At 62.6% G+C, this 15,965-nt stretch overlaps 1 protein-coding gene across 3 annotated transcripts in view; it reads right to left on the bottom strand.

The window, feature by feature from the left end:
- Positions 1–4,288: 4,288 nt before the first annotated feature.
- Positions 4,289–15,965, bottom strand: part of PDE1B (phosphodiesterase 1B) — a 136,302-nt gene continuing 124,625 nt past the window's right edge. For 2 of the 3 annotated variants that reach the window (XM_006131134.4, XM_075902082.1), the window contains 5 exons: positions 12,821–12,902; positions 12,605–12,725; positions 8,836–8,972; positions 8,172–8,290; positions 4,289–5,695 (listed from right to left, as the gene is read on the bottom strand). In XM_006131134.4, coding sequence (XP_006131196.2) covers positions 8,193–8,290; positions 8,836–8,972; positions 12,605–12,725; positions 12,821–12,902 — 438 coding nt within the window. In that variant the 3' untranslated portion in view covers positions 4,289–5,695; positions 8,172–8,192. The remainder of the gene's footprint in view (positions 5,696–8,171; positions 8,291–8,835; positions 8,973–12,604; positions 12,726–12,820; positions 12,903–15,965) is intronic. The other variant, XM_006131135.4, reaches the window with a different exon arrangement.

Below are 15,965 nucleotides of genomic sequence, written 5' to 3'. Positions count from 1 at the left end.
TTTACAGTGCAGGCGGGAGAGGTTAGCAGCTCAGGGCCACTGGGGCATGGCCACTAAGCGGTGACCAGATTAAAGGTCCTCACAGCTGAAAGAGCCCCAAGGAAGCCGGTTTGAGGAGATCAGTCCTGGGGACGCTCCTGATAGGGAGCTGCTGATTCTGAGCCTGATTCTGTCTCACCTCATGCCTGGCCCTGCGAGGCGCTGAGCTCTGCTGGCTCCCAGTGCTCTCTGGCCAGGCCTCGTGTGGGTTTTCCATGGTGTGGGCAAGAGCAGGGTGTGGCCTGGAGTTGATACACGGGTGCTCTGAGAACAGGCAAATGGCTCTGCCTGGGCTGGGGGCTTTGTCCCTCTTTTGCTCTTCCTCCCTGGCGCCTTTGCCCGCCCACCTCCTGCAGAGCAGCCTCAGTTCCAAACCAGCCCGCACTCTGCAGCATCACTCGCCCCGTGTTACTGGGGTGGGGGTGACTCAATACTGGCCATGGGGTGACTCTCCCAAAGCCACACAGCAAATCCTCCCCCTCCCCCGTTCGCTCCCAAAGCCTGGACTAGAACCTGTGTCTCGAGTCCCACTCTACTGTTCCACCCACTAGACATCACTCCTCTCCCAGAGCTGGAGGTAGTACCCAGGGGTCCTGACGCCCGGCCCCACTTCCTTCCCCATGCACCAGGAGCAAACGTGGTCCATCAGCCACAGCGTCCTTCCTAAGGGGAAGAGGGATTCTACAGGTGCCACTGAATGGCGCAGGGACTGGGCGTGGGAGCGCCCCATCCCCAGCTCTCAGAGAGAAGCCAGGAACTGCCCTCCTGAATACATGCATGTCTGTGGTCAGGGCACAGCACTGCTCCCTGCAGAGCCCAGTGACATCAGTGTCTCCAGCCAGCCCAGTGCAAAGGCCAGCCGGGCCGGCCCAGCGGAGAGGGCAGGCTCCTAGACAGCTGAGCATCCTGGGAAGGGGGGGGGGGGCAGCACTTGAAGACCCAGCATCCAGGGCCCCTAGTCTGACAGGCAAGTCATCCAGGGGGCATCAGAGCTTCTCCTCGGCTGAGCCAAAGACAAATCTGCTCCGGGAGCCCAGCTCTATAGGGGTCAGGTGCCCTGGGGGATAGTTGGGAGGTACCCTTATAAGAGGTATGACCCCTCCCCTCCCCTCCCCGCAAGCACCCAGCCCTTACAGCTGGTATACCTGCCCCCAGCCCCTCCCCCAAGCACCCAGCCCTTACAGCTGGTATACCTGCCCCCAGCCCCTCCCCCAAGCACCCAGCCCTTACAGCTGGTATACCTGCCCCCAGCCCCTCCCCCAAGCACCCAGCCCTTACAGCTGGTATACCTGCCCCCATCCCCTCCCCCAAGCACCCAGCCCTTACAGCTGGTATACCTGCCCCCATCCCCTCCCCCAAGCACCCAGCCCTTACAGCTGGTATACCTGCCCCCATCCCCTCCCCCAAGCACCCAGCCCTTACAGCTGGTATACCTGCCCCCAGCCCCTCCCCCAAGCACCCAGCCCTTACAGCTGGTATACCTGCCCCCATCCCCTCCCCCAAGCACCCAGCCCTTACAGCTGGTATACCTGCCCCCATCCCCTCCCCCAAGCACCCAGCCCTTACAGCTGGTATACCTGCCCCCATCCCCTCCCCCAAGCACCCAGCCCTTACAGCTGGTATACCTGCCCACATCTCCTCCCCCAAGCACCCAGCCCTTACAGCTGGTATACCTGCCCCCATCCCCTCCCCCAAGCACCCAGCCCTTACAGCTGGTATACCTGCCTCTATTCCCTCCCCACAAGCACCCAGCCCTTACAGCTGGTATACCTGCCTCAAACCCTCCGAATACCCAGCACTTAGTTCCAGTGTACTCCTCAAAGCATGCACCTCCCCCTCCTTCCCACATGCCCATATCCTATAGCAAGTACAATGCAGTGCACATGGCTCTCACTCCCTCCATGGGAGCACACCTCCTGGCCCTTCTAGCACGTGTACCTCCCACCCACCCCAGGCTCCTGGCCCTATAGCAAATGTACCTCCCAGCCACTCCCTGGGCTCTTAGCCCTTATAGCAAATGTACCTTCCAGCCATCTCCCGGGCTCCTGGCCCTTATAGCAAATGTTACCTCCCAGGCTTCTGGGCCCTATAGCAAGTGTACCTCCCAGCTATCCCCTCAGGCTCCTGGTCCTCATAGCAAGTGACCTCCCAGCCTCACCCCCCACCTCCTTGGCTCCCAGCCTGTCGTGATACAGCCCCAGGCCCCACACTCTGGCCCCTATGCATGCAGCTTCCAGCCCCCAGCCCTGGGCAGTGAGCCCCTCTGGTGAGTGCCCTGTCAGCCCACTGAGCATGGCGCCCCCAGCATGCGCTGCAGAACAAACCCAGCAGGGTTCCCTGGATCTGAAGCTCAGGCAGCACCAGGGTGGAGCCCAGCGCCTCACTCACACACCCATTCCCCTCCCCCTGCCCCCATCTCAAAACACTTGTCAACCAGCACGGACATTAGCTTGGCAACCCCTGGGGCAGTGCCACGAACCAGAGGAAACTGAGGCAGGAGGTACCTTGGTCACAAGCACCTTCCCAGTAGCAAAGGACTCACAGGACTTTCCCCATCCACGAGACCCTCCCCACGCCCAGCGCTGCAGAGAGGGCCCAGGAGTGCGGACGCCCAGTGCCCGGCCTGCACTACTACACATACGCTCTTTAAAATACAGATTTCTCCCCCTTTCCCCAGCTGCTCCTGGAGCCGGGCAAAGAACCCAGGTCCTAGCCCACAGCCACTGGCTCAGCAGCCAGTGAGGCGCCCTAGCTCTGGGCCAGCAGGGCTCTGAGAGGGTCGTCCGATGTCACACTGGCTGGAGCGGGCTCCCCCGGATCCCTCATCTAGACAAGGCCCAGGCCCCGGCCCCGGGAAGGTCAGCATTGGGCAGCTCCCAGACACCCCACTGCAGAGCCGGCCGGCAGAGTCCAGGGGGATTTACTGTTAGCTGTGGAGAGGGCTGGAGCGAGACATGGGCCATTGCCACTCCTCAGGTCTGACCTGCAGCCCCCGCTAGCTGAGCCCTGGGATCCCCCGACCTACCAGAGCCCCTCCCTCCCGCCTGCAGCCCCCTCAAGCTGAGCCCTGGGATCCCCCCGACCTACCAGAGCCCCTCCCTCCCACTGCAGCCCCCTCAAGCTGAGCCCTGGGATCCCCCCGACCTACCAGAGCCCCTCCCTCCCACTGCAGCCCCCGCTAGCTGAGCCCTGGGATCCCCCCGACCTACCGGAGCCCCTCCCTCCCGTCTGCAGCCCCCTCAAGCTGAGCCCTGGGATCCCCCCGACCTACCGGAGCCCCTCCCTCCCGTCTGCAGCCCCCTCAAGCTGAGCCCTGGGATCCCCCCGACCTACCAGAGCCCCTCCCTCCTGCCTGCAGCCCCCTCAAGCTGAGCCCTGGGATCCCCCCGACCTACCAGAGCCCCTCCCTCCTGCCTGCAGCCCCCTCAAGCTGAGCCCTGGGATCCCCCCGACCTACCAGAGCCCCTCTCTCCTGCCTGCAGCCCCCTCAAGCTGAGCCCTGGGATCCCCCCGACCTACCAGAGCCCCTCCCTCCTGCCTGCAGCCCCCTCAAGCTGAGCCCTGGGATCCCCCCGACCTACCAGAGCCCCTCTCTCCTGCCTGCAGCCCCCTCAAGCTGAGCCCTGGGATCCCCCCGACCTACCAGAGCCCCTCCCTCCCGTCTGCAGCCCCCTCTAACTGAGCCCTGGGATCCCCCCGACCTACCAGAGCCCCTCCCTCCTGCCTGCAGCCCCCTCAAGCTGAGACCTGGGATCCCCCCGACCTACCAGAGCCCCTCCCTCCTGCCTGCAGCCCCCTCAAGCTGAGACCTGGGATCCCCCCGACCTACCAGAGCCCCTCCCTCCCGTCTGCAGCCCCCTCTAGCTGAGCCCTGGGATCCCCCCGACCTACCAGAGCCCCTCCCTCCCGTCTGCAGCCCCCTCTAACTGAGCCCTGGGATCCCCCCGACCTACCAGAGCCCCTCCCTCCTGCCTGCAGCCCCCTCAAGCTGAGACCTGGGATCCCCCCGACCTACCAGAGCCCCTCCCTCCCGTCTGCAGCCCCCTCTAGCTGAGCCCTGGGATCCCCCCGACCTACCAGAGCCCCTCCCTCCCGTCTGCAGCCCCCTCTAACTGAGCCCTGGGATCCCCCCAACCTACCAGAGCCCCTCCCTCCCACTGCAGCCCCCTCTAGCTGAGCCCTGGGATCCCCCCGACCTACCAGAGCCCCTCCCTCCCACTGCAGCCCCCTCTAGCTGAGCCCTGGGATCCCCCCGACCTACCAGAGCCCCTCCCTCCTGCCTGCAGCCCCGCTAGCTGAGCCCTGGGATCCCCCCAACCTACCAGAGCCCCTCTCTCCCGCCTGCAGCCCCAGAGCACCCCCGGCTCTTCCAATGCTTGTCAGTCACCCCCTAATCTTCATTCCCTGTCCAGCCCCTCTAGGGTGCTCAGCCCCCAGCCCTGCCCCTCCCCCCAGCTGTGCCAACGCCCCGGAGCCTGCTGGCACCCAGGGACCTTGCTGACCCCTGCTGCAGCACATGGCACGGCAGCTTGGCGGGGGTAACGTGTGAGCTGAGGCTGCCAGAGTCAGTGCGTGTGTGAGCAGAGTGCAGGGTTCAAAACATGCCAGTGCTGCGGGGCGCGAGGGAGGCTGTGGAGGTTGCCGAGTCCGGTGAGGAGCCAGGGCCTGGTTGGGAACCCTCGCTCCAGTCATGGGAACGGCCCAGGATGACACTGCTCTGTGATGGGGTAGGAGTGAACACCCTGCCTCCGCCCCTCCTCACGGCTGCCCTGCCACAGTACACAGCCCCATGTGCAAGGTGACACCGAGCACCCGTGTCACACGGGGCCTGGCAGGACCAGATTCCACACGACAGCTCCTTGGCGTGCAAAAGAGCACGGCCCTGCAGCTACCCGCCCACTCCAGCCCCATGACATCAGCCGGAGCCCCGGGCTCCTCGCGGGAAGGGCAGTGGCTGGGCCCTGACCCAATCAGACTGGAAGGGCGCCAGGGGGAGGGGTTTAGCGCACAGGAAGTGTCATGCCGTGGGGCCCACTTTGCCAGCCCGTGCCAGCTAGACCCAGATCCCACCTCTAGGCGCTTAGTAGGAGCCCAAAAGCTGTTCTGACAATGCGGGCTCAGGCCCTGGCACAGGAGCTGTTGGAACATACATGGAACCCCCTCCACCCAAATTCCATCTTTGGGAACCCCTTCCCCAGCCCAGCTTCAACCCCTTGAAGCTGCCTCTCCTCACTCACCCCTGGGCATCTGACACCTCGGGATGGCACAGAGCAAGTCCTATACAAAGAGGTGGGCAAGGCCCTGGCTCAGCAGCTCTGGGCGTTTACTGGCCGGGCAGTGAGATGCCCCCACTGGCCCCCACGGGAGGGGCAGGGCTGGAAGGCAGGCGGAACAGGGGCTGTTGTGCCTGGCTTGGCAGGGCGGGCCTGGCCTTTGCAGGGCTCTGGGGGGTGGCGAGGGAGGACGTGGATGGGCTCAGGTCATGTGCTTGGTGACATCTGGGTTTCCCTCGGCTCTCAGGTGACATTTAAGAATTCTATCTCGGCAATGGTTGTTCCCGCGCCCTCCGGCCGGGGCGGCTCCTCCTGCGATGGTGCTGATTTCGATGGCATCGAAGACTTTGGACTAAACTGCATCATTCAGTCGGAAAAGGGACCTGCTGGGCCAGAGCAGGAGAGTCAAGGCCTAGACAGCAGGATCTGCCTGCTCACCAGGCCCTGCTGAGCCAGCGCCCACCCGGCACCGTGCCAGCCCCTGGGTGCGCTGGTGCAGGGACACCTCTGGGCCGTACAGCGCGTCCCACTACCCCTGGGCACCCGAGTGCTCCCCGTGCCAGTGTGAGGGCACATAGGCGCATGGCTCCCTGTGGGCAGGGCAGTACGTCCCACCTCCCCCTCCTGCTCAGCCCAGCGCTGCCCGTCCCACCCCCCTGCACCGCACAGCAGCTGCCCATGCCACTCCCGACAGTCTGAGCTAGGGGTGCCCGGGTGCACCCTCACACCTAGAGGACGGGGATAGAAGGGAGGCTGTCGCCGGAGCACCCAGCCACTGCTTGGCGGCTCTGCTGTGACAGCCACAAGGTCTGGGCTGAGATGCCCCACATGCCTCTGACAGCCCAAGAGCCAAGGCGGCGCCAACGTGTAGGCACTCACTGCTGGGGCAGGAATCGCTGTACCCCAGGCCAGTCACTGTGTGCACAGGGCAAGGGGGTATGTCTACACTACCCCGCTAGTTCGAACTAGCGGGGTAATGTATGCATACCGCACTTGCTAATGAAGCCCGGGATTTGAATTTCCCGGGCTTCATTAGCATAAGCGGGGAGCCGCCATTTTTAAATCCCCGCTGCTTCGAACCCCGTGTAGCGCGGCTACACGGGGCTCGAACTAGGTAGTTCGGACTAGGGTGCCTATTCCGAACTACCGGTACACCTCATTTCACGAGGAGTACCGGTAGTTCGGAATAGGCACCTAGTCCGAACTACCTAGTTCGAGCCCCGTGTAGCCGCGCTACACGGGGTTCGAAGCAGCGGGGATTTAAAAATGGCGGCTCCCCGCTTATGCTAATGAAGCCCGGGAAATTCAAATCCCGGGCTTCATTAGCAAGTGCGGTATGCATACATTACCCCGCTAGTTCGAACTAGCGGGGTAGTGTAGACATACCCCGGGAGTCTTGCTGCTGGAGGTGCTGAGCCAGCCCAGAGAAGGGCTGCATCCCTGGCTGTGCCATGCCAGGAAAGGCCAGGCTCCCCTACGGGCTGTGAGCAGGGAGCCCTGGACAGAGCTGGCTCGCTGGGTGTGCTCTGAGCCTGCCAGCCTTGGCGCTTCCCTTTCCCTCGTCTGCCATTTACACTCAGGCAGAGCGGGAGTGGGATGCAACCCAGCCGGCGCACTGACAGGGGGTTCGCAGTGACCAGCGCCAGGTGCCAGCGCCAGGCCGCGCCGACGGGGGGTTCGCGGTGACCGGGGCCAGCGCCAGGCCACGCTGACAGGGGGTTTGCAGTGACCAGCGCCAGGTGCCAGCGCCAGGCCACGCTGATGGGGGGTTCGCGGTGACCGGAGCCAGCGCCAGGCCACGCTGACGGGGGGTTCGCGGTGACCGGGGCCAGCGCCAGGCCATGCTGACAGGGGGCTCGCGGTGACCGGAGCCAGCGCCAGGCCGCGCTGACGGGGGGTTCGCGGTGACCGGGGCCAGCGCCAGGCCATGCTGACGGGGGGCTCGCGGTGACCGGAGCTAGCGCCAGGCCGCGCCGACGGGGAGTTCGCGGTGACCGGAGCCAGCGCCAGGCTGCGCCGACGGGGGGTTCGCGGTGACCGGGGCCAGCGCCAGGCCGCGCTGACGGGGGGCTCGCGGTGACCGGGGCCAGCGCCAGGCCGCGCTGACGGGGGGCTCGCGGTGACCGGGGCCAGCACCAGGCCACGCTGACGGGGGGTTCGCGGTGACTGGGGCCAGCGCCAGGCCGCGCTGACGGGGGGTTCGCGGTGACCGGGGCCAGCGCCAGGCCGCGCTGACGGGGGGTTCGCGGTGACCGGGGCCAGCGCCAGGCCGCGCTGACGGGGGGCTCGCGGTGACCGGGGCCAGCGCCAGGCCGCGCTGACGGGGGGCTCGCCGTGACCGGGGCCAGCGCCAGGCCGCGCCGACGGGGGGTTCGCGGTGACTGGGGCCAGCGCCAGGCCGCGCTGACGGGGGATTCGCGGTGACCGGAGCCAGCGCCAGGCCGCGCTGATGGGGGGCTCGTGGTGACTGGAGCCAGCGCCAGGCCGCGCTGACGGGGGGCTCGCGGTGACTGGAGCCAGCGCCAGGTCGCGCTGACGGGGGGCTCGCGGTGACTGGGGCCAGCGCCAGGTCGCGCTGACGGGGGGCTCGCGGTGACTGGGGCCAGCGCCAGGCCGCGCTGACGGGGGGTTCGTGGTGACCGGAGCCAGCGCCAGGCCGCGCTGACGGGGGGCTCGCCGTGACCGGAGCCAGCGCCAGGTCGCGCTGACGGGGGGCTCGCGGTGACCGGGGCCAGCGCCAGGCCGCGCTGACGGGGGGCTCGCGGTGACCGGAGCCAGCGCCAGGCCGCGCTGACGGGGGGCTCGCGGTGACTGGCACCAGGCTGTACAGACTGCGGGATGGCAGAGACCGGAGCTCACCTAGATCCCTCGCTGACTGTGCTATTCCACATCGCCGTTCTGATTGTGCTGGTTCTCGGGTACCCGTGGCTCCTCCTCGCAGGGTGACAGCTCATCGATGGAAGTCTGGTTAGTGATCCCTGGGGAGACAGGGCATTTGGGGCACTGGGGACAGCTCACAAGATGGGCCTGCGGGGACCCTGCTCCGGATGGAGCTAGTGCAGGTGGCCCATTGGCTCCACAGCCCTTGCTTAGTGCCATCTGCATGCGGACGGAGCTGAGACCTGCCAACTCGTCTCATGCAGGGCCGTCCTGTAGCCTGTGTGGACTGAAGCGTCCAGCATTTCTCCATCTCACTCCACTTCCCTGCATTGGTCTGATTTGGAATGAAGTGACCAGCCTCTGCTCTGCCCTGCTCCCACGAGCACCCTCAGCCCGATGGGCCTGCCACTGCCACAGCTCAGAGCCCACTTGCCACCCACCGCCGGACCCTTCGTCTCATGCACCATGGCCCTTGCTGGGACCGGCGAGGGGGTCACACTGCCCTCAGGCTGTCTAAACCCACAGTCAGGGCAGGGGGCGGGGGTAGGGGGTGCAAGCCCCCTGAGGGTTTCTCAGACTGGACTGGTGGGGAAGGGTCTCTCCACAGAGGGCTCCCCCCCAGCCTCCCATGCCCAGCACATACCACTGGCCGCTCGTTCTTTCCACTTCTGCTTGTTCTCCTGGATGTACTTGCTCCAGGTGGAGCGGAAGCTGGTGATGTCGGTGTTGATGTCGCCCAGCTCTGAATGCTCGTCCAGGGACGGCTGCCTCCATTGGGAGCTGCGGGGAAGCCAGAGGGGGCAGCGCCAGTGCAGTGTGGGAACCACTCAGCACCACACCAAGGCTGGGAGCCACAGCAGGTGGGATGGAGGGGCTGGGGCGAGGACCTGGAGGGCTTATCTCCTCCTCTCCAGCCTGTGCTCAGGGGAGCTGCCTGGAGTAACCAATAACCCTGAATGCACCTGTTCCCGGGCACCCCACAGCCCTCCTGGCACAGAGGGGAAACTGAGGCACAGGAGGCTATGTGACCTGTCCAGTTTTCACACACAGGAGGGAGACAAGACTCCTGCCTCACAGCTCCCGTCCCTTGCACTGAGCACTAGGCCCCACGGCCGCTCCGGAGCACCTGCTCAGTGTGGGTCTGACGTGAGACTGGCATCCAGCAGGGGGAGCAGGGAGAGCAGGAATGCTGCCAGCCCGAAGCCAGGCACTGCTGCCAGCGGGGAGGCTCTGCTGGCACTGACCCCGGTGAGGGGGTGGCCTGGAGCTAGCGCAGTGCTGTACAAGTCTGACCGGACCCACTGCTCCTTCCCAGGACTCCCCGCAGCCCCGCTGGTGTTACGCTCAGGGCCAGCAGGGGGCGCACTCAGATCGCACACGAGGCAGCTGGGAGCTGGAGCAGCAAACCACTGCCAGGGAGGGGTGGACTGTGCCTGTGATGGGGGGGGGGGCGGCAGACACAGCCAGGCGAACGTCACACAAAACGTGTTCAGGCTTCATGGTGTCGTGTCCAGCGGCCGCCCCCACCACCAACCTCCTGGTCTTTGGCCACTTGTCCTGTGGCTAAGGACGCCTGGGCTCCGCCCCCCGCTCTGGGAGGGGAAGGGGCTCTAGGGTGCTGAAGCAGGGGGGGCTGAGAGCCTGGGCTCTGTCCCCACTTCTGCCACTTGTCTGGGGCCTGACCCAAAGTGCATTCAGGTGACTGGAACGACTCTGGATCAGGCCCCTGGGCTCAATGCCTCAGTTTCCCCTGGGGGAAGCGGTGATAATGATGAACATGAGCTAATGGGGAGGCTCGGTGACTTCATGTCTGTGAGGCTCAGGCACTGCAGCCTGGAGCCATCGGCAGGGTCCCAGCTGGGTCGCTCGCCTCCGGCTCTCCGGCTACAGGGAAGCTGGCAGGCGCATACAGAGCAGCGGGGAAGCTCTGAAGTTGGGCTGTGACTCCCCGCTCCAAGTGAATCATTTACTGACTTTGCCCCGGGCCAGGCTTGCTCCTGATCCCTGCTCCCCAGCGCTGGGCGGAGATAAAAGGGCTTTGGAAGGGACACCTTGAAATTCCCCTTCTTCACACAGAGAGAAAGTAGGGTTGCCGGGAGCTCCTGCAGGGCCCAGCGGGGACACAGGCAGGGAGCGCACCTAGGAACCTGCCTTTCCTGTGGGGCAGGCCAGGGCCAGGGCAGACTGGGATGCAGCTCAGCCTGAACCAGCATTTTGGGGCGGTCTCCAGAGTGGCTAGTTTCCATATTCCTGAGGCTCGGGGGGCGGGGGGGAGACTTTCAAAGTCCTGTCTGGAGCAGAGATTGGCGCCTCGCTGGCCTAAGGACGTGCTGGGTACTGCCAGGTGGAGTGTTCAGCCCGGTCCCAGAGCTCCAGCAGGGGACTGCGCCCCGGGAATCTCGGGAGGTAGGAAGGGCTCTGGGGGTGCTAGGGCTAGGGTGAGTACTGTTGCCGAGCTCAGGGAAGTTCTGGGCCAGTGCTCTGAGCTGGGCACCGGCCAGATGCCCACTGGTAGGTCTCACTCACATGCTCAGGTCAAACCAGCAGGGACCTTGGGGTCAGGGGTTTGCCTTCCTCTGCAGCAGGGAGCAAGGATCACCTACTGAGATCCTCTGGGCAGGTCCCACTCATCAGACCCCGCCCTGTCAGGGCCCTGGGGCACTGGCAGCATGTCGAACTCCCTGCTCTGTCCGTGGCCCACAACAGCTTAGCTCCCCATGCTCAGACTAAAGTCACCGGGCTCCAGAGGAGTGGCCGGCTGTTGGCCAATGCACCTGGCCTCCTGCACAGCACAGGCCAGTGAGCTGCCGGTCCATGCTGGCCTTAACCTATGGAGCAAGGGGAGACCCCGGCTCGGCTAACTCAGCTTTGCTAGGAGTGGCAGCATCTTCCACAAGGGGAAACTGAGGCATTGGCAGGTAGGTTTTACCTGCAGCCACATCATCAGTAGCAGAGATGGGAGCAGGACACAGGTGTCCTGCTGTCCAGTCTCACAGGCTGCACTGCCTCCCAAGGCCCCAGGGCTCATCCAGCAGCACCAGCCTACATGGGGGTCTGGCTCCTCTGGGCAGCACTGGTGACTACCTCACTTTACCGCCTGGCCACCCTTTCAGTCCATGGACAGTGGGTGGCCCTGAGGACGGGGTCCGAGGACACGGGCCCATCTAGCCCACTGGGTGCCCCCCTCCCTGGGAGGAGCTGGCCCAGCCCTGCAGACATCCCCTCCAAGCAGCTCAGAAACAAGCCGAACGCACAGCCGGAATGGAGACCCCAGCAGAAGTGCTGCAGTGACATGGGACGTGGGCTCTCGGGGTGATCACTGCCTTTTCCTGGCATTCGCTACATTTAAGCCCCAGCCGGCTTGAGACTGTAGGAGACTGCTCCCAAGCTGGGGCCTCAGGCCAAGATGCAATTTCTGGGCAAGAGCAGGGACAGAGCCCCTGTGTGCCCCCCACTTCCCAGAACAGCCAGTGCCCCAGCGCTGGGCCCCCAGGGCTGTGGGAGACCTGCGCTGAATTGGGCTAAGCAGGAGCCTGTGTCCCCCACAGCCCCAGAGAGCGCCCCGGCATTGGGGTGCATCTCGCTTGCTCCCTGGGCTTTTGTCCAATAGGTTCAAAGGTCTCGCTTCTGGCCCAATACGGTATCCTGGGCAGTTTTCACACCCTGGAATTCTGGTTTTCTGGGCAGCCCCAGTTCGCCCCTCTCCCCCTGCCCCTTCCTGCGGAGAACACGTGGATCCCCCTCCCCGTCCCCACTACGGGTACAATGAAGAGCTCCCTTCCCCCAGAGCAATGAAGGCAGCTGTGACAGCCTGGCCCTGGCCTGTGGGTTCTGCCCAGGGGTTTCAGGTCCTAGGTCCCAGCAGTGTCACCACCTCCTGAGGGAGGCCTGAGGCCCACCAGGCCCAGCTGGGGCCCAGAGCTGGTCAGCCAGCAACACTCCAGAGCCGGTGGCACTGGCTGGGAAGGAACCAGTGAGGTGCCTAGGCCGCCCCCACTGACCAGACTTCAGCCAGGACTCACAGCTGCTCTGCCCTGTCCTGGGGATCCCTGCGGTCAGAGGTGAGCCAGCACCTGCCCTTCCCTGGGGCTACACTCCCCCAAGGGGGAAATGGCACAAGATGCATGGGCTGGACTGGGCCTATGGGCTGTGTGCACAGCCTCAGAGCCTGGACTCCTGGGTTCCAATCCCAACTCTGCTATAGGCTTGCCATGTGATTACGAGCCAGGCCCTTCCCTGCCTCAGTTTCCCCAACTGCAATGTAGAGATAATGATATAATCTCTGTGCCCAGCAGCCACTGTAAGGCTCAGCTCCTTGCCCCTGAGTGTGCTGGGGGCCTACATGGGCCTGTGTGCTAGTAACACCCTCCTGAGCTTTCTAGCTGCTCTGCGCCACCCATGCCAGCACCCACCTGCTCTGCTGGCTGGAGGAGGACTTAGTCTTGGAACCTTCCTCCACCAGCGGGAGAACAATCTTCTCCGCCACGTCTGTCAGCACCGAGAACGTTGGCTCCACGATGAAATCAATGAAACCTGCGGAGGCAGAGGGATGGGGCGTTAGAGCACGACGCACCCAGTGCCCCAACATGAGGGCAAGGCCTGGCCCGACGGGCAGGGCAGCGACTCACCAATCTGGGACTGGGCCACCAGTGTGGACTTGCGATCACAGAGCGGAGAGAAGGGCAGGCCCAGCTCAGCCTCCTTGTCCCCCTGGGAGAAACAAGGCAAAGAGAACGGTTAACCCTGCCGAACGCCTGGGCCCCAGGGGGACACGAGCAGCCTGAGCGCAGGAGAGGGGTGCAATGGGTGACTGCTCTGAGCGTGGGACACACGAGCCAGACGCCTGGGCTCAGTTCTTGGCTGGTCAAAACACAGCCCTGGGGGCAGGACATGGCCTCGCTCTGCACCCATCTGCCTGCGTCGCCTGGAGCAAGGCTGGGTCACCCAGGGTCTGGAGCTGCAGATGCCAGCGGGGATGAGTCCCTAGTGATGCCCCCTGGCAGCGCAGTTACCACATGGCGGTCGTGCCCCACGGCAGTGCAAACACCATACAGCTGTTGCACCCGTAGTCGCACAGCACCGGAGTCAGCACTCGGGCCACACCCCATTGCTTCGTGTTATCACATGCCCCACAGACAATTCTGCCCCATGGCCATATGGAATAGGAACATAAGAACGGCCACATGGGTCAGGCTGAAAGTCCATCTGGCCAGTGCCCCATGTTTTGACAGTGGCCAGTGCCAGGTGCCCCAGAGGGAATGAACAGACCAGGGAATTGTCAAGTGACCCATCCCGTCACCCATTCCCAGCCTGACAGTCCTTTTCGAATCCTGTTATAGTCTTGGCCTTCACAACATCCTCAGGCATCCTCTGTCCCCGTCCACCACATGGCTGTCACAGGCCCCGTGGCCGCATGCCATCGCACTCAGCAGTGACTGTTGTGTGCCCCGTGGCATCAGTCACCATGTGGCTGTTGCGTGCCCCGTGGCCACGTGCCATCGGAATCACCATGTGGTTGTTGCGTGCCCCGTGGCCACGTGCCATCAGAATCACCATGTGGCTGTTGCGTGCCCCGTGGCCACATGCCATCACAGTCACCATGTGGCTGTTGCGTGCCCCGTGGCCACATGCCATCACAGTCACCATGTGGCTGTTGCGTGCCCCGTGGCCACATGCCATCACAGTCACCATGTGGCTGTTGCGTGCCCCGTGGCCACATGCCATCACAGTCACCATGTGGCTGTTGCGTGCCCCGTGGCCACATGCCATCACAGTCACCATGTGGCTGTTGTGTGCCCCGTGGCCACATGCCATCACAGTCACCATGTGGCTGTTGTGTGCCCCATGGCCACATGCCATCACAGTCACCATGTGGCTGTTGGGTGCGCACGTGCCATCGGAGTCACCATGTGGCTGTTGGAAGAGAATGATCTCAAAATCCATTCCAACCAGCCAGTGCCTTGTTTCACCCACCCCGGAGCCAGAGGCAGCAAGAGCAAGTGCAGTCAGTGCCAGGCTTGGGGCCATCATCTGCTGGCTCCCCTATCCCACCATGTGATCCAGGGCAAGCCCCTTCCCCTCAGTATGCCTCAGTTTCCTCATCAGTAAAATGGGGCTTGTGCTGTTTGCCTGGTTGGTGAGAAGCTAAGTTGGGTCTAACAGCAGTGGGAGGGTCAGGACTCCAGGGCTTGCTTCCCAGCTCCACTACAGGCTTTGAGCCACCTTCCTTCCTCTCCCAGGGCCCCGGCGCTACTTCTGGGCATCTCCAGCCCACAGCTCTTTGGCTGGGCTCTCTGCTGTCAGGGGGCTGGTTCAGAATCACGGCCCTAGCTCAGCAATGGCTCAGAAAGCGAGATGGTACTCGAGAGCCACAGGGAAGCCTGTGCCCAACAGAGTGATCCTGGGGCAGGCCCACACTTGGGGGTGGACCAAGGAGGTCACAACGGGGTGGGAAGAGCTCCAGTGCCTCATCTGGGGTCACCTGTGTAAGCAAATTGACCATTCCTGGCCGAGAGGAGCCAGTTCAAGGGAGCTTTAGCAATGCTGTCCCACTCTCCGCATGCAGCCGGAGCCTGGCAGCAGGTCACACTGGAATCACTGGGGATCTCTCGCCACCTGAGGCAGGTTTCCAGGGTGAATGTTGTGGAGCTGCAGGCTCCTGGATCCCCTGAACTGCCTCTGGCCAAAGCCTGGAACCTCATGGGCTCGTTCAGCTTTCAAGGGAGCAGGGAAGAGGCCACATGACTCACTGTGAAAGAGCTAAAGGCGCTATTTAAGGGGATTTCGGGGGAGCCCCTGGATTTCATACTTGAGGTCTGCGTAACGCTGCATGCCCCAGCTCCACAGGCAGTTCTTAAATTCAACAGAGTTTGAGCTGCTTGCAGCTTTGCCTTTGGGGCAGGGAGTTTGTTATAAAAAGAGGGAGGCAGGTGATTAAGAATAACCAAAGGCTGGTCATTCAAGTAACTGAAGGATCCTTAGATCCTCATGAGAATATTGCCAGGTACTGCACTTACAAGACAGAACGGGAATGAGTGTCATGCTGCTGGGATTTGGACCAGTATTGTTAAACTTATAAATGTTCTGGAAAAAGGGGCAAACAGTGAGGTAGCAAAATTTGCAGATAGTACATAATTACTCAAAATAGTTAAGTCCAAAGCTGACTGCAAAGAGCTACAAAGGGATCTCACAAAACTGGGTGATTGGGCAACACAAGGGCAGATGGAATTCAGTGTTGATAAACGCAATGTAATGCACATGGGAAAATATAATCCCAACTATACATACAAAAATGATGGGGTCTAAATTAGCTGTTACCACTCAAGAAAGAAATCTTGGAATTATTGTGGATAGTTGCCTGAAAATATCTGCTCAATGTGCAGTGCAGTTGCTGTCTAAAAACTAAAAAGCTAAAAGAATATTGGGAATCATTAGAAAAGGAGTAGATAATAAAACAGAAAAATGTCATATTGCCTCTATATAAAGTCATGGTGTGCCCACACTGTGAATACTGCATGCATCTGAAAAAGATAGATTGGATTTGGAAAAGGTACAGGCAGGGCAACAGAAATGATGAGGGGTAAGGAACAGCTTCCATATGAGGAGAGATTAACTAGACTGGGACTTTTCAGCTTGGAAAATAAATGACTAAAGGGTCGGAGGATGTGTCAGATGTCTAGAAAATTATCAATAGTGTGGAAAAATGGAATCAGGGAACATTATTTATTCCTTCACTAACATAACACAAGAAGCTGACCCAATCACATTTAAAAC

Source organism: Pelodiscus sinensis, chromosome 19 (assembly GCF_049634645.1).
Source record: "Pelodiscus sinensis isolate JC-2024 chromosome 19, ASM4963464v1, whole genome shotgun sequence".
NCBI lineage: Eukaryota > Metazoa > Chordata > Testudines > Trionychidae > Pelodiscus > Pelodiscus sinensis.
The sequence above is the reverse complement of the archived record's forward strand: the minus strand, read 5'-3'. Positions and strand labels throughout refer to the sequence as shown.